The 17,861-nt window shown below is 38.2% G+C and overlaps 1 protein-coding gene across 1 annotated transcript; it reads left to right on the plus strand.

Moving 5' to 3' along the window:
- The first annotated feature begins 239 nt into the window (after positions 1 to 239).
- Positions 240 to 11,242, plus strand: LOC119889690 (inactive serine protease PAMR1-like). Its single transcript, XM_038700476.1, has 11 exons — positions 240 to 607; positions 1,651 to 1,812; positions 2,125 to 2,250; positions 4,353 to 4,467; positions 5,093 to 5,304; positions 6,744 to 6,941; positions 7,052 to 7,246; positions 7,628 to 7,694; positions 7,985 to 8,211; positions 9,233 to 9,567; positions 10,335 to 11,242. Exons 1-11 carry the CDS (start codon positions 502 to 504, stop codon positions 10,905 to 10,907), a joined length of 2,316 nt encoding a protein of 771 aa, XP_038556404.1. The 5' UTR covers positions 240 to 501; the 3' UTR covers positions 10,908 to 11,242.
- Positions 11,243 to 17,861: the final 6,619 nt, after the last annotated feature.

The following is a 17,861-nucleotide window of genomic DNA, read 5'->3' on the forward strand; positions in this document are numbered from 1 at the left end:
TTGGGGAAAGAACAATGATTTTGAATATCTAAATCGCAGCTTCTGAGAGATTCATTTCCTTTCCTTGAAACCTCTCTCAGTAAACTAATACATGGAATTTCTTTTCTCTGGACTTTCACTCTTCACTGTTTTCCTCATTAGCATGTCTTTATTTCCCTCAAATGCACTTTCCACTTCCTTTGCCAACAAGTATTTTCCCCCTGTTACTTTTCAGTGTGCAGCACTCATTCTGGACTCATAACGAGGGCAGAGAAATGGGAATTACTTGCAGACCTACAGTAGCACGGATTTGAGCTAAGCAAATATGAGTTTTCACAAATGAAAAGATTGCAGAAGGAATGGGTTAAGGATCCCTCTCCATTATGCTGAGATGGAAGATTCATCATCCATAGCTACGTCATGTTTTTGAAGAGGAAGATCTGTAGATAACACTGAGATAGGCCTAGTGCTTCTTTCGTGGAACTTCTTTGGAAGTTTATTGCTCTGAGCTTGGCAGCCAACATGCTCACTTTCCTCATAAGGAAAGTGGCTTTGCCCACTCTGCTGGACCCCAAACTCTACTACCTCCTCCTAAATCTCTGTTTTTGTGTAACAACTTGGCCACGTGGTAAGTAAAAGGCATTTATTACAGTTGGGAATAAATGTTATTCTCACTGTACATAATATTGGAGAATCTTTATATTACATGGCCTCTTCTTTGTGAAAACATTCCTAACTTTTAACCGTTTATATAATTGATGACTAACTGTGGAATTATTTCATGACGATGAGTCACTTGTGCTACTAAGACTGTTGCTAGGTCTCAATTCATGCTACAGACTCTTATGTGCCTCACTGAAATGACACTAACAAATAACCTCTCTTGGTGTATCTTGTAGCCTTTTCCTTTGCCATGCATGTAGATATTGGACATTTTAGTGAGGATTCAATACCTGGAAGGCTTTTACATTTCATTAAGCGCAGAAATCTGTAACTTTTGATATGGAGAATTAAACCTGTGATGATGACAACTGGCCCTCATGTAGCCTTCATCTACTTTTTACTGCACTGTTATATGTTTTGTGTTTGAGAGAACAATAAAATTATACAGTACATAATTTCATTAGCATGTCTAGTATTCAAAATGGAGTTTTGGATAAGCAGTCTGCGGGGTTTTTGGGACATAATTACAGTATACCTGTCTCTACATCCCCAGCTGCTCAACATGGTGCATCATTTTGGGTCAAAGCTCACAAGGTATACTATGGCAGCTTAACGTGTGCAATTTGGTTCACAAGCAGTATACATTCCAGCTTGAGCTTGATAGCATCATGTGGCACAAAATCCCCTGCCAAGACAGATTTGACACCTCAGCAGTTTGTCCAGTCATTATGAAATGTTGTACGTGTTGTGTAAGAAAGTCTGAGCTGCATCATCAGATAACAGGAAACTATGCTAATAGGACAGATTTGTTTTTCTGCCCTGGGGATTAATTAGTTGCACAATCTTTGATGGATAAAAAATATATGTGTAACTCCTCTGCTGTGATGTTTAACATGTTATCTTGTCTACCATCATAGAGACATAAAAGTACCAGAAGCCAGAGGTTTCAGTAAGTGCATATTAAATTTGATGCCCATCTCCTTTGTTTTGGTTCCACACCTATGTCAGGGGACAACTGCCCGAGCTCTGAGTGGAGCGTCATGTGTCGTCCTTGTTGCGAGTACCACCTGATCCAATGTCGCTGTCCCTCAAAAGGGTCGAGGGTAGGCTACACTGTTCCCTGCTGCCGCAATGCTCTGGATCAGTGTGATCCCTGTATCATTCACCCAGGTACACTCTCATTGTTGCTTAGAGATTTTCTTTTTCCTGTAATTATCTGCAATTGCTGCTCATGCTACCTACCAAATTATTTTTCTGTATTTCTGAAACAAGCAGCTGCTGCTTGCAGAAACATAAAATACTTGTTTATTAGATGTTTTTTTCCTAGGAAAAACCTACCAGAGGGTTTGGATCAACGTTTGAATTTGATCTTTATGGTGTTATATTGTATTAGTCAGTGACTAAGAGTTGCAAATTGACTTAAATGTTTGGGAATATTATTTTAAGTTACTTTCAACTTCCTTCTGCTTTTGTCCTTTCCAGGCTGCAGTCTGTTTGAGAACTGTAAAACCTGCCACAACGGAACATGGAGAGCCAATGACGACTTCTTCGTCAATGGAAAGTATTGTACAGAGTGCCGCCAAGGCTGGAGTGGAGGGGACTGTAAAAGTGAGTCAGATTGCTGTAATGCAGTCTTGCTGTGAGGGCTTATCTTGCCATGTCTCTAGCTGAATATTCTGAATCACATTGCCTACATGAGAAAACATGGATTGCATAGTGCAGAAGTACCCAGTAAGAAATAACTGAGCAGCTGTAAGTGCTGATGTGTTCTTATATACTATATATACAGATCTTTGGTCAAATGGTTTATTTTTGTCTGTGAGATTTTATTTTTAGATTACATTTGCCAGTATAGTGCTATCTGAAATTGATCTGAATGAAATTATCTATAGTCATATGTGAGGACCTCAGTTAATCACAACCACTGATAACTGAGTCATGCCATAATTTGTAAACAGAATGTTTTTTATTATAGGTATACAAGTTTACTATATGTTAAGGAAACATAATCCATCACCTACAAATAAACCTGTTTAGTATCTATGACTATTATTATTTGTAATACACCTTAAGGACACTTTGTGGCAACAAAACTTTTTTTGAGTTTGATTTCAGCTAAGCTAAAACTAAAGTCAACTTTTTTCTTTTGAAAACATAAATATTACTATTGTGCTATAGCAGCTACCACACCCAAGTAATTTTGCCCGCAGCAACATTATACTGTTAATATAGGAAAGAAAACAAGTTTACTGCTTGTCACTCCTGTTATTCACTCTCATTATGTCTATGAAGATTCTCAGTCATCCAGGTCATAGTTATCCAACGAAGGTTAAAATCAATGGCAACTGGACTTAGTTGAAGATACTGGAAGACGTTTCGTCCCTCATCCAAAGGACTTCTTCAGTTCTTACTGACTGGCAGGGAAACTCAGCTATTTAACCTCAGTGGGGTCGTTGGCCCGGGTCATCGATACCGCTGGTTCATTAGTGTTCCTTGTTGCTGTGACGACAGTCATTACAGTCGTTAAGACTACCTGTGGCCAAGACTGAACGACCATCGTTGGTATCTTCACCTGAGGCCAATAGGTTACGTTTGTTGAGTTTCCTGGGAAGTGATGAAAGGACAGCATTGTAAGTGGGGGATAAGTGGTGGCGTAGACCCCCTCCTCGGTTGAATGACGGCTTCTCGGCCCGGGTGTAGATGCTTCCTTGACACCTCTTTCAAACCATCCATCTTCTCTGTCTAAAATGTGCACCTGGTGGTCCTCAAACGAGTGTCCTCTGTCCTTCAGATGTAAGTAGACTGCAGAGTCTGGACCTGAGGAGTTGGCCCTTCTGTGTTGAGCCATGCGTTTGTGTAGTGGTTGTTTAGTCTCCCCAATATACAGGTCTGTGCATTCCTCACTGCATTGGACCGCATACACTAAATTGCTTTTCTTGTGTTTGGGTGTGCGGTCTTTGGGGTGTACCAGTATCTGTCTTAGTGTGTTCTTGGGTTTAAAAAACACAGGGATGTTGTGTTGTGCCAACAACCCCGCTGAGGTTAAATAGCTGAGTTTCCTGCCAGTCAGTCAGAACTGAAGAAGTCCTTTTCGATGAGGGACGAAACGTCTTCCAGTATCTTCAACCAAGTCCAGTTGCCCTTGATTTTAACCTTTGTTGGACACTCTCATTATGTTCTTTATGGCCCAGGGGAAATTGTCACTTGGATGCCATTCTGTCATGTACTGTCAGTTTGGCGTCTTCTGTTGTTGTACACAACTTGTTTAAAATCTGTATAGGTCAAACATTTCAATTAAATAGGCAGCATGATTTTAATCATGTTTTGCTAAGGGGGCAGTGTGTAGAAAAGGATTTGTGTATTCTAAAAGCCTAAAACCTTTAACCATTAAATACCAACTGAAACCCTAAATCAAGCTTTGTGCTGGTCCCCTTTAGTAGCAAGGACTGTCCAAAATCAATTTGTTGAATTTTCAATATCTTGTTTTGCTTTTTTAGTTCTCTGAGAACACACAGCATGGACACAAGCATGATGTTTAGAATCATGGTTATTGAGGTGGCTGGTTGGATGCTATCATCTTGTGATTTTTAGGAAATTATCCACCCACTTTCACAGCATGTCACATTACTGGTCCTGATTGCAACAGTAAAAAATGTTCACTGCATTTAATCATTAGAAGTAGACATTAATCACAATTCTCTTGTGGGTAGCATGTGGAGGCGTCATCAAACGGGCTCAGGGTCATATAGCCCTGGAGAGTTACCCAACAAATGCCCGATGTGAATGGCGAGTGCAAGTGGAGAGGAACAGCAGAATTGAGCTGAGGTAAGTCACTTTTTTCAAAGCTTTCATATGCATGGAATCAACATGGAAAAGTTGTCAATGTCTGAAGCAGAAAAAATGGTCAGTCTTATTTTCCAAAGGCACCTCAACTGATAATGTTATCAAAGTGACTCAAAGTGATAAATCGTGAGAAAAGTAATCTAGAAATGTTACTCTCTGTGTATATTAGGCTAAAGTCAGGGCAATGTTTACCAAAGCTTATACAGATACTGCTGCAATTAAAAAAAAGAAAAAAAACTTCTCCATGGCATATAATTTATGATTCAGTTCATGCAGTAATTGCGGGATTGTGTGTTTTGAAAGGGGTCAAGCTAAAGGATATGTTTTTGGATTTGTTTTTAGTGCTGGATACTACTTTTCCTAAATGTGCAACTGGCCACATAGAAGACCAACTCAATATCACTCTTTCTCTCTCAGATGCAAAAATAGTGAAATTATTCAGCACAACTTGCACAACTCAGCTAATGTTGAGGTGAAAGTAGAGTGGATAGGCAGCCCTGCATGAGCCCATATAATTGGACTGTTCTGCACCTAAAGACTGATGTTAAGGCTTTTGAATTAGATTGAAAAATCAGTTAATCATAACTTCTCTCTGTTTATGCTGCAGGTTTTCACTGCTTAGTCTGGAATCTGACCATAACTGTCGTTATGATTATGTTGAGGTGCGTGACGGCAACGATTTGAGCTCTCCAGTAATTGGCCGGTTTTGTGGGGATCAGCTGCCTCCTCCAGTAAAAAGCTCAGGGAACCTCTTGCACATCCTGTTCACCTCAGACGGCTACAACAACTTTGATGGCTTTGTTCTTACTTTTCAGGAGAGTTCAGGCTGGTACAATTATTTTTATTAATGCGAAAGTTTCTTACACCTTACATACATCCAGTATGGATACAGGATAGACAAAATAATACAATTAATCAGTATACAGTATAATGCAATCTAATCAATAAATCTAATCAATCTAATACGGTTACCTCAAAATAAATATTTAAGTATTTATTTTAAAAAGTTATGTTTTTGCTGTGCTAGTGTCGATAATGTTGAACTATATTGCATTATAATTTATGGTGTTCCTTTTGTTCACACCCTCAGCTGATGCATTGTATAAGGTAGCTTCCTCTAAGGAATCCACATAAAAAGATTAATAAAGTATCAGTCTGAGATATTCTTATTGATATATTCTGTTCAGGTCTTGGTTTTCTTTTTTAATCTTTATCATGAATACACAACACAGCTGATACTCTGCTATCCCTGCATGCATGCTGCACCTTTCTTTGTTTGCATGCACCATATGTGCTTCTGTAATTTTTTATTTATTCTGTTGAGTGTGCGTGCGTGTGTGTATGTGTGTGTGTGTGTGTGTGTGTGTGTGTGTGTGAGTGCGCGCGCGCGAGAGAGAGAGACAGAGAGAGAGAGAGAGAGAGAGAGAGAGAGAGAGGAGGAGTTTGTGTGTAGCCTCCTATAGAGGTCGATAATGGATGACAGTCAGTGGCACAGATTAATCATACTCATTTGCCCCCTTTTATAGTAAATCATACATCTAACTTGCATCCCATTTATTCAGTCTTTTCCCTCCTGGACATTAACTCTTGCTTGCTAACCTGAACATATCATAGTGGTACAGCTGGGATAGGTAGCCCCCCCTTAGCAATATTTCTGTAAAGCTTACTTTAATATATCAAAGAAGATTTGTGTTATTTTAGCATATAATTAATTATTGTGAATGCATTTGAGATAATTAGCTTTCACAGGAGGCTTTGGCACATACAATGCTAAGCTGGCCAGGAGAGCAGCCCACTAGATAGAGTAGAAAAAAGGGGCTGGTTTGGCAATGTTGCCACCTACTGGTACAGCAGCTCCCCACAATCTGTCAAAACTAGACTGATTACCTCCCCAAACACATACAGAAATGGAATAAAGTAATTATAAAAATGAAGTTAGGTCTCACAAAGAAAACTGATAAAACTCTCATAACTTTCCAATCTCATTAGGGATTGCCAGAATTATGCAGCAAGAGGTAACTCACCTAATGTTGTTCCTTCAAAGAAAAAAATTTTTTTTTACATACCACAGGCGTGCTTTTGAACAGCCACATATCTCAACAACTGCAGAATGAGAGGACTTTTAAACTCAATCTATCTTCAGTTTTGTACCATTTATGTCAATTCACACTACTTGTGTGTCTTTATTCAATTTTGCATAAGCTGTTGAATGAGTGAATGTTTGTCTTTTACTGTATCACAAGCAGATTTCTCCACAGCTGCAACCATCAAGAAACCAATGTGTGCACTCCCAGAGAAACTGGCGAATGGATATTTGCTGCTTGTATATGGCCCAAAGGAGGAGCTTGTATCTGTATACTACCGGTGCCATGCACCTTCCACAATGATTGGCTCCCAGCAGAGGATCTGTCTGCCTAATGGCACGTGGAGTGGCACAGTTCCCACATGTGTAAGAGGTACCTTTTGAGCAGGTCTTAATTTGTAATGTTTTGTTCAGTATAAAAGTCACATAATGCTTTATTGGGGAAGGTTGTTCCTTATCTTTCTCAAACACACACCCATACAGGCCAAACAAGCAAAGTCCGGTGTTCACCTCCACCAAAATTGCTCAACGGCTACCACAGACCTGCTCCTAACACAACTGGAGATGCAGAGACCATTGAGTTTTTCTGTAAAAACTCCTACATTCTGAGTGGAAACCACCAGAGTACCTGCCTCTCTAATGGATCCTGGAGTAGCAGGATTCCCAAGTGTGTCAGAGGTAGCTGTTTTTAAAATAACACTGGAGTTGGGAACACAAAGTATCCTGTTTTCCCCCTGCATTACTATTTGAGGATTTGTTTATCTGACACCCCAATTTACCCAGAAATGTACATATCCTGACATGTGAAAAAAGTAATTTTATGCCATTGGAGCAATATGATGAATGTATAGTAAATTGGGTAATTTTATAAAGATGCATCAGTAATGGTTTGGAATTTTTCTTTATAATGAATATGTTCGTCCTGTAGATTTTACACATAATTGTTGCTATTTACTTCAAATAACTTACCCTTCTGCTCACAGTAATTAATGTTACTGAAATTTAATTGTTTTCGCAATAGAGGCTCAGAAAGTGATTCTGCTTGATATTGCCCTACAGCATGTCGAGAGCCCAAAGTCTCTGAACTTGTGCGACAAAGTGTTGTGAAGCCACATCTGATATCAAGGTAACCACTAAGACATGGTGTACTGTGTATTTACATATTTAGTGAACTTAAAACCACTATGTGTAGAATCTTTAGCCAGGTTTGGGAATAGCAATGTTGATCTCTCAATTTGTTTGGCCCACCACTTTGGTCCAGACTTTACTATCTCAACAACTATTATAGGCTTATATAACTGTTAAATTACAATTTTAAAAATACCAAACATTGTTAGTTACTGTACACTTTTAAGTAGAAGTTAATTATTGACCTTGGAAAAACAATCCAGACGAAAGATTCTACCTCTCTTCCAGGTACAACATGCATGATTTGCTGTCAGCTCGTTTTACTCCACTTGCATTGGATAAACAGTCAAAAAAAGACGACACCACCTTCCTCAAGCATCCTCACGGCTTTCATCCAGTCTACACGAATATTGAGTATAAGTGTGCCTCTCTGCTCTACCGCCACACAGGAAGTTCCCGACGTACCTGCCTGAAGACGGGCAGGTGGAGTGGGCGCCGTGTTTCTTGCTCACCAGGTGAGAGCAAAAGCAGTATAGATCCAGATTGTGAAGTGAAACCTGATTATTATTACTATTATATTCAAAGAAAAATAAAAATTATTGATCCTCTAACAAATTAATTTGTTTACTTCATAAGCAATAAAACACATCGTTGGCTAATGTTAGCAAACTTTAGGAAGATACCTTACCTCTGTAAGGTAACATTACATTGCTGATTTTATTAATGTAAAAGTTAAGTCTTGACCTCAAAATGGTAGTTTAAATATCTTAATTCAGTTGTGTTTAATGAAGAAACCTATTAAGTAGGCAGTGAATTGTTAAATGACTCTTCTCTGCTTGTGCTAACTTTACCCATTTTAAACATTAACCAGCATCCCGTAATTCCCAGTGACTGCAACAGGTACATAGGCTCACTTTAAAGAAATAGTTTGACATTTTGGGACATGCAGTTATTCTCTTTCTTGTAGAGAATTAAATAAAAAGATTGATACCCTCTCACATCTGCATGGCAGCCCGCTAGCTTAGCTTAACATACAGACTGGAAACCGAAGGAAATAGCTTGCCTTACTCTATCCAAAGGTAACCTTCTCATCTAATTTTCTGCAAGAAAACGAATAAGTGAATTTTATAAAAGGTCATTCCATTAAATGCCCTACACCACTACTATCCTCCTGTGCAGGTGTTTTCAGTTATTTTGCATGAATAGTCTCAGATTGTGTATGATTGACATCTCTCTGACTCCCTATTAGTTTTGTTGCACCTGTAATTCACATTGGTTTATGAAGTTTGGTGAACTCCAGCAGTTTCCCCTAACATCAACCAGAGAAGAAGTCTGATTAGCCATATGAACTAGTAACACATATGTCTGTGCGCGGCCTTTAGGTGTGTCAGAACCTTTTCCTTGTAAAATGAAAAGGGCAAAAGTATTTTGACACAGGTACGTTTTAACCAATAGTGTAACACCTAGTGTAACTGCCAGTTTGTTATGAAATTACATTTTCACTCTTTCTCCTGTCTGACTGTTTTCATCCCTCAGTTTGTGGCAAATTCGACACTTTCAGTCTACACAACCTCACAGACACTCAGTGGCCGTGGCACGCAGCCATCTATATCCGCTCACCTCCTAATCGCACTGCCAGCACCCACAGGCTCAGTGGAAAATCCATGTCTATCCAGCAGGGGGCCTCAGAGGAGTCTACATTCTGGTACCTTGCCTGCAGTGGGGTTCTGCTCACCCAGCGTAGCATCCTGGTGGCAGCTCAGTGTGTGGTAGACAAGGACAAGCAGCAGACCCTTCACCAAGCACATGTGAAGGTTGCCATAGGCATGCAATACCAGACATCCAAGGATCAGCTGAAGAGTCACCTCAGGGTAAAACACAGCTTACTAGTGAGAAAAAAACTAGTTTTGGTGAAAATTCACCAGATGTTTTACATTTTTGCTTTAATTAGATGAGTATAATTTATAATACAACATATAATAGAGTTATAATTTCCCTCAAGCATGTATTCTACATTTGATATCTAGGCATTGTTTGCAGATAAAAAGACATTTTTAAAAAAAAAGTTGCATATAGGTTTTGTGTCAAACCAAAAATCTAATTACTATTTTTCAACTTCTAACGTCCTAACTGCCAGTTGAAATCATTAAAATAGTGGTAAACATAGATTGTAAAACTATCTAAAACACTTTTCAACCACCTTTATCCCAATTTTAAGCTTAAACATCTTTTGACCTGCAAATGACCAAAACCATGTTTCTTATGGCCTTACAATGGATCTTTTTATTTTCAGGTTACGCTCAACAGTTTCCCATGACTGCATAATCTATCAAACAGCAGATGCAGTGATAATGTATTAAGCAAAGAATCTTCATTAAATAGATATAATCTTCTGGATCCATTTTTGTTTGTAAACGGTACAGGAAGAAATCATTTGGCATTTAGATGTGCACTTAAAGCTTTACCTAGATACAACTATATTTAATTTAGATTTGAAATATTTGCGCATCTTGATGCATATTATCTGATCTTGACATATATTCCAAAAACAACAAAACTTGGCACATTCTTTGTGGAATCAGGCTTTCTCATGTATTCTAACTTCCAGTTCATTCTTTCTCTCTTTCTGCCCCAACAGGTTTCAGACATTTTAGTCCATCCAAATTTTTATTCTGCACCAGACTCCAATTTGGCTGTGCTCAAGCTAAAAGACAAGGCCAAGATCAGTGAGCGTGTGTTGCCAGTGTGTCTACCCAAATTGCAAGGAGGAGAGGTGACAGCACAGGAGGCTTACACTGCAAGGTGGATTTTACCAAACGATCACAGGCACCTGAGCCACTATGCTCCCTTGAGCCAGACGAAACTTGTTGAGTTGGGTGATGTAGCTCAATGCGAAGGACAATTTGCTCAGGGACGAGCACATTCCTCAGTGATCAGTGACAATACACTATGTGTCATTAGGAAGCTGTCCAGTCCTCAAAGCCCTTGTCCCAGTGTTGCTCCAGGCATCACAATCGTGCCAGCTGTGTTTTCATCCACAAGTGGTGTCTTGTCGGGTCACGAGGAGACTGAGGGAGCCTCCAGCACAGCCTGGCAGCTTCTTGGTTTAGAGAGTTTCAGCTATGATGAAAAGAACTGCTACCAACAGACTTACACAGTTCAGACACGAATAGCCAACTTTAGAGACTGGATAGAGAACAATGCGAAGTAGATTTTTTCCCCTCAATATCTCATGTAAAGATGGTTTTCAGCAAATTAATCTCTTCAATTGTCATTTATTTCCTGTTTTGTAAATCTCAGTTGGTGGAAACAGTGAAGATGGAGTGGACAGTGAGAACACAACATTTGCTGCGATAATATTGTACCTGCTTTCTGTGTTAATATCATATAAGGTGAGAATTGTTTTCCTGGCATTCTCTTATGTGTGCATGTTATTGTTTTGTATTTGGGCTACCTCCACTTTAAACAACTCAAAGTGGTTAAGAAACACACCCACATACTCATGATTTTTCAACATAAAAAAATAAAGAAATCCTCCAGCTGCCATTTTGAGTCGTTGATGCTCAGTATCTCAGTGCAGCACTCACCCAGCTAGAAAATTTTAAAATCAAGTTGAAATAAATCTATATGTTTTCTTCAATTTACTGATTATCTTTAGGTTCTTTGTTCTTCTGTCACTAAATCTGGGCTTAAAATCAAAAATGAGTTCACCATCAACCATCAGCCGTCAGATTTTTACTGCTTTTATTTTGTTATGTATTCTCTGATGTTTTATTTGTGCTTTATTTTCAGAGCTTATGTCCTGATTTTGCTGAGTGTCCGTCTATGTTACAGTACTTGTAACTTATATTTGAAAATTAAGTTAATATTGCTGTTACTTTGAATATCTGCCAGCTCCAGGCCTCTGACCTCTAACTATCCTGGAGATAAACATTTTCCAAGAAGGATAAGTCGTTATCTGCACACCAAGGCACATACAGTATGTGTGCAAGTATGCATATGTTTATATTCTGCTATGTTAATATTAAGACATTTATTATTCAGTTTGCATCCACAGTTTCAGATTCCAAGTTAAATATGTGCAGATTTTGCCTGCCAAAAAGCTCCAACATGCAAACACCCTATTATTTAAAATGCAATGAGAGAAAATATCTCATTTCCAACCTATGCATCTGTGCATGTGTGCATGTGCATCGCAGCACACCACATACTGTAAATATACACAGTACCTGTGTATCTGTGGCGTGTTTGCATGTGAGGTTATGCATTCGTGAGTTTCTCTGCAGACTGTCCAACATGTGCTGTCATTGAGAAACACACTTAGAGGATTTGCTAAACTTAGCTCTTACTCGTGAGACGCAGACACCCGGTGTGCTTTCTGCAGCTTTGTGCAGGACACCTTTTAAGCCTGGCCAATTAAACAATGAGCAGCTCAGTAGTCGGTGTGCAACTTGAAAACTAAATTACCTGGAAATAGCAACTAATGATTGTATTTCCACTATAAACAAAAAGACAGAGCAAATACAGCAGTCAAGACTAGAAAATGCATTAGACTGTCAACACTTTAGTGACTCTACTGCACATCCAAAAATCATAGAAAGAACCACACAAGTAAACATGCAAATGTAAGTAATGCATTGTAAATGCAAAAGCATTCAACACCTTTTATACTTTATCCTTTTTAATGGAATAATGGACTTGAGCCTTAATGTTTTGCACTAGCGGAGGTCTTCATCTTACTGTATGATGTAATGATGCTAAAAATGGGTTGAAAGTCTGCTAATCTATTACCCTTTAACTGGAGAACACCCCACCCTCACCTGAAAGGAGGTACTGACCTCTCATCTGAAATCCCCAACCCTCTGTCTGTGCATCATTGTGCACACTGTGCATGTGCAGGGTGTTTGTTTAGGTTGCAAGGGGGAGCTGGAAGGATTCCTATAGCTTAGAGTAGAAGAGGAGGAGGAACCCGGTGCACACCTGTATGATTTCTCTGCTTTAATTCTAAACATACTTGAAGGAAATGAACATTTACACCAATCAGGAAAGCCCACAAATTCAAAGACAAGACTTCCACAGGTGAGCACTTTTCATTTAAGGATGCTAGAAGTAGATAAAACTACCATTTCCTTTCAAGAAGATTTCAGCATGCATGTAACTGGCAAACAAGTAATTACAAGTCATTTAAAATGTAAAGGAGAACAATTCTGCCTACAACACACAGGACTTCCCTCAAAGTGACCCAAGCTCCTAGTGTCATTCAGCATGTTGATGGTGTACTGAAGGCTACTAGGTTAGACATAATGTATAAGATAAAGCTATTAGGGAGGAATTGTTAAAATGGTGTTAGTGCTGTGACCCAATTTTAAGCATACCTGAATGTAATGGTTGATGTTAATGTTTGGCTGTATTCCTACTCCTATTCCTAAGTGAATGGCCAATTGCAGGTCAACAATAATTGCAAATTGTCTACCAGTGAAAATCATTAGTGCACAAAGTCTTAAAATGAGCTGTGTTGGACCTCATCCACCCAGAATGCTAGCAACACATAGAGTGTTGGTGGATTTAAAGATGAATGACTTATATCTCAGGATAAGAACAAGTCAACTTATTAAAGTGACAGTTTCTTAAAGCTATGCAAAACTGCTGGCCTTGGGCCACATGTGCATCATCAGAGATACGGCATTCTGAGAGTTTCATTCCCACCCCACTCCCCAACTCAAGACAAGGCTGCAAGAGGATGAAGTTCAAAAGAATAGCCCGAAGGGCTAAATCCTGAGTAAAATTAAGTAGATGGGTTGCACATCAGACAGTTTCTTCCATTTTATGCTTCTTGTTAGGGAATATGACTACAGACATAATCACATCTTCTTTTAACGTAGTAATAAAACAATGCATTTTGCACATTTCAATTTGTGGCATACCATAAGGTGCACTCTAACAGAAGGATTAAATTATACTTAGAGAATCTGAATCTCTAAAGAACAAAATAAAAAATGTTTTTCCTACCATGACATTTTACTTTTTTAAGTCCTCAAATAACCAGAAAACAAACAAACAAACAAACAAAAATTGAATGGACATCCATTAAAGATGCATAGGATGTCACTTAACATTGATTATTTTCATATGATTTTGTTAACTGAAAATAAGTGAGTAATATTCCTCATTGGACATTATATTATATTACATATATTCAGAAAAAATATTATGAAATGCATACATGCATGGTCTAATTAAACAGACCACACTTGTGCATCAGTGTGCAGCACCTCATAAGTCATGTCCTCATTGTGAAGTTGCCATCTTTCCAAACTTTCAGAGCTCTTAAAAAAACATATAGGGAAAAAGTTGGATGTATTGGTGGCTAGCATGCAAGCTAATGAGACACAACATGTAAACAAGGTTTTGGAACTGTTAGATGTATTTTTCTTTTTTGAGTCAATGGTAGCTGGTTCCCACTACAGGCTAAACACTTTCTGGAACAAGCTTTTGAATGCACTGAGATGAAATTGATATCAGTGTTCTCACCTAACTTCTGGTAAGACAGCAAACAAGCATGTCATCCTAGCTACATAATTAGCTTTCATTTGCCTTACTCTGCGTAAGAAAGGAAAAGAAGACTTGAAATAAGTAGAAACAGGATTTCCTTTTCAACTTCATTCTCAAGTTGAGGGCATGATAGCAGAGCAAGTCAAGAGGTGATTAACTATCTGAAATGGTTTAATTGTACATCTTGCACTTAAGTAAGAGCAGTTAACTCTCGCAATCAAGAGCTGGTGCTGAGCTCTGGCTCAGATCCAGATGAAATCCTGCTCTTACCAGACAGTAATTAAAATCATCATTGAAACAGGATCATCAGTTGTGCATCATGCCTCTATGATGCAAAACAGGGTTGCTATTAGCTCTTGACAACACTCACTGAACATAGCCTACTCCAGTATGTGCTTCAAATGTGTTGCATTTTTGCAAGTGCAGTTATATCTTTGTTGAAAGACTTTATAACCTTGCTATTTATATTCTTATTTACATTTTCATTTACAATCTGAACAGCCCATTCTCATCCCAGGGCGACAAATACTGACGCTTTGACAAAGCGCATTATTTATTCCTTGTTAAAAGGGTTTTTGTGGGGGAGTTTTTCCTCATTTGAATCAAGGGTCTAAGGACAGAGGGTGTTGTATGCTGTACAGATTGTAAAGCCCCTTGAGGCAAATTGTGATTTTTGACATTGGGCTATATAACTAATATCTAAATTGACTACTAAAAACTCCGTTGGATATTTTTTCCCCAAAAGCCATGCACATTTAGCCAAAAATTGTTTATTGGTATTTAGTGGAAATTTTCTATTTAGTAGCTGCTGTTTACCTCTAACCCAGACTTGCTCATCCATTCATTATTGCAGCATGTATTTCTTTTTCCTTTAGTGAGGCTTATATCTGTTGAGTGTAGAAGGAAAGTCATGCAAACACTCCTTGCTCTTCCTTGGACACCAGATACACCGGACACAGACTTAGTGAGTCTTCATTAATTTTGCCCTGCTGGAAATCCTCATTCACACAAATTTTAGCCTTTGTTGAAACTCTAGTTCATTCCAATTTGGCACAGGCTAAACATCACCATCATTGTTTTATGCACCATTGCATTAACTGTTCAAGTGGTTCCCTGCTCATGTAAATGCTCTCTAACATTTGACTGGCATGTCATTACAACAAAGTTTGGTATTGTTTAGTCAATGCTATATGTTTAAACTTGTACCGGTGTTTACGTGAGAATCAGTTTATCAGATATGATGAAGATTGTAACCAGCCATTTAGACGTGTTGTGACTATTCTGCTGTGTTCAGGGGCAAAAGGAAGGTTTGCTATGCCTGGCTGTTCAAAATGTTCTTGAGTTTTCCTGGAAAGAAAAATTAAATCTGGTATTTGGCTATACATTACAGAAGATTCATGAAAATTATTATTAAAGCCAAACATAAATAGCAACTTTCACAATTGTCTGAATTAATGGTTTATTTCCAGAGATAATATTCATCTAGTTTCGAAAGGGGTGTTTTTTCCTCTACAGCAGATGGAGATATACCATATATATATAAACCTGTAGTGAAGCATGCAATATTTAACTTAAGCATGAAAACCCTCAAAAGTCAAAAGTTTGACAGTTTGGCACATGGAACCATCAGAAAAGCCTCATTATTTCTAGCCCATTCAATTATCACTATTTTACTGAATGACCCCTGCGTTGTGGTATACTTAGACTAAATCCCTGTGCAGTTAGTGGACTTTCCACATCCACAGCAACCACATGTCTGTGTTAGGTAAGAGGAGTTAGAGCATGCTGGGAGTTGTATTCTTTTTAACTTGTATTTACAGTATGTAGAAGGTGTAAACACCTGTCAGGTAGAATGGAAAATAGTTCTTTGGATGGTATGATTACACAGTTAAGATATATTGTATACAAATTAACACAACAATAACTATTTTAATATGTTTGGGAAACAGTGAGGCATAAATGTGTTGCTTAGTAACAGAAATCGTGATCTGATTGCTATGCCCCCTGGGCATGTTGGCTGGCTCATAACTCCAGGTAAAGATAGATGAAAGGGGCAGAACATTTTTAAAGATTTTATTGATAAGGGCTGTAAAAATGGATCTTCTTTATTGTTTACATTCATTCATTTATTCAGCTGAAGCCAATAGCTATGGCAATACTGAATTAATACTGATGTTCAAATTACTGCTGAATTGGACTGTTTAAGCTGTTTTCATTCTGATTCTGTAGTTTTTTTATGTAGTACATTAGTTGGTAATTGTTTTTTCCCCTTCAAGTGGTTTGGCCCCCAATATAGGTAATATGTATTTTTGATTGGTGTTTTACACTTCCCTCATCAGCAGCAGAAATAGATTTTGGACAATGTGGATATTTACTTCTCTGACAGAGACGTTTTCTACAGTCTCTGTCAGAGTGCATGAAACAGTTTCCCCCTTTACATCAAACCTGTTTTCCCCTGTAGGTTTTTGATGACTCTGGTATTGCTTATGCTATGCACAATTTTCATTCAGTCATCTGTGTAGTTCTGGTAGTTGTCCTGTCTTTCCTTGAAAACTTCACAATATAACATTCATGACTGTGGCAAACAATGCAAAGCGGGAAAATCAAAAAATAGTGACGCAATTTGAAAAACAGGAGAGTTCTAGCAAAGAGAAACTTGCGTCACATATAGACTATTAATAATACTGTGACTGAAAATTTGGATTTTGCTTAACAGTCTACAATATACCCGGAAATGAGCATTTTAGTCACCAAAACCTCTGAGAGATTCAATAAAAGGAGAGTACTTGGCATCGCCAAATTGGTACTTACTGTAGGGCCAAAATGTTTTTACACATGAATGTAATGAAAGTATGTAGGACTATGTCAAATAACATCTTTCAAACCAGTCAAAACTGGACAGGTGTGACCAAACACAAAACCAGTAAGACATGCAAGTTGCATGTTGCTCATGCTTATCCTGTGGATGTTAATATTAGGTCATGGGGAGAGGTTTGAGTTGTGGTATACAACAACAAAACAGCTTTACTCATAATATTTATATTAAATATCTCAGGATTCCTGACAGCACAGGCAATTATTTTGTCTTTTTTTCTGTTAAAAAAATTTAATCAACAGTAACAGGTCACTGATGTTATGCTTATGTGTGTGTATGTGTGTGTGTGTGTGTGTGTGTGTGTTAACCTGGTGCCTGGAATCACTGGTCATAGTGACGGCAGTTCCACTTCTCAATAATCAATCAGATCTATTTATAACCCATCAATCAAAAAAGTCCAAAGACCAATCAGTCTTCTTGGGTATTAATGTATGGAGCCCCAGAACCTTCAAAGTGTGGTAAAAAGTTATCAGACAATTAGAAAATATAACAGAATACATCCTTATAATGTAAAATACTATATTAGCTATGTATTAGCTTTTGCTTTTTTTAACAAAATGATCGGAGGTTAAAGAAAAAATATACTTTTTTTTCTTTGTTTTTACACTCCATTTTAACTACTCAACCAATGTTATTATTTACTGATATATTTAGTTATAATTTTGACTTGTCCCATAACCTTTTACTACTTTTTCTGAGTGGTTGGGCTCCGTTTTTGGGGTGTTTGGGACTTTGTAG

The sequence above is a fragment of the Micropterus salmoides genome, unplaced genomic scaffold (genome assembly GCF_014851395.1).
Source record: "Micropterus salmoides isolate LMB-PRFRI ecotype aquatic unplaced genomic scaffold, ASM1485139v1 Ms_hic_scaffold_6, whole genome shotgun sequence".
Classification (NCBI taxonomy): Eukaryota; Metazoa; Chordata; class Actinopteri; order Centrarchiformes; family Centrarchidae; genus Micropterus; species Micropterus salmoides.

What these genes read in the sequence shown, in the direction of transcription:
- LOC119889690 (XM_038700476.1), top strand. Translation starts at nt 502, where the DNA reads ATGCTCACTTTCCTCATAAGGAAAGTGGCTTTGCCCACTCTGCTGGAC. An exon ending in TCCCTGTATCATTCACCCAG is followed by an intron (nt 1,813 to 2,124) that starts GTACACTCTCAT and finishes TGTCCTTTCCAG; the next exon opens with GCTGCAGTCTGTTTGAGAAC. An exon ending in CCGTGTTTCTTGCTCACCAG is followed by an intron (nt 8,212 to 9,232) that starts GTGAGAGCAAAA and finishes TTCATCCCTCAG; the next exon opens with TTTGTGGCAAATTCGACACT.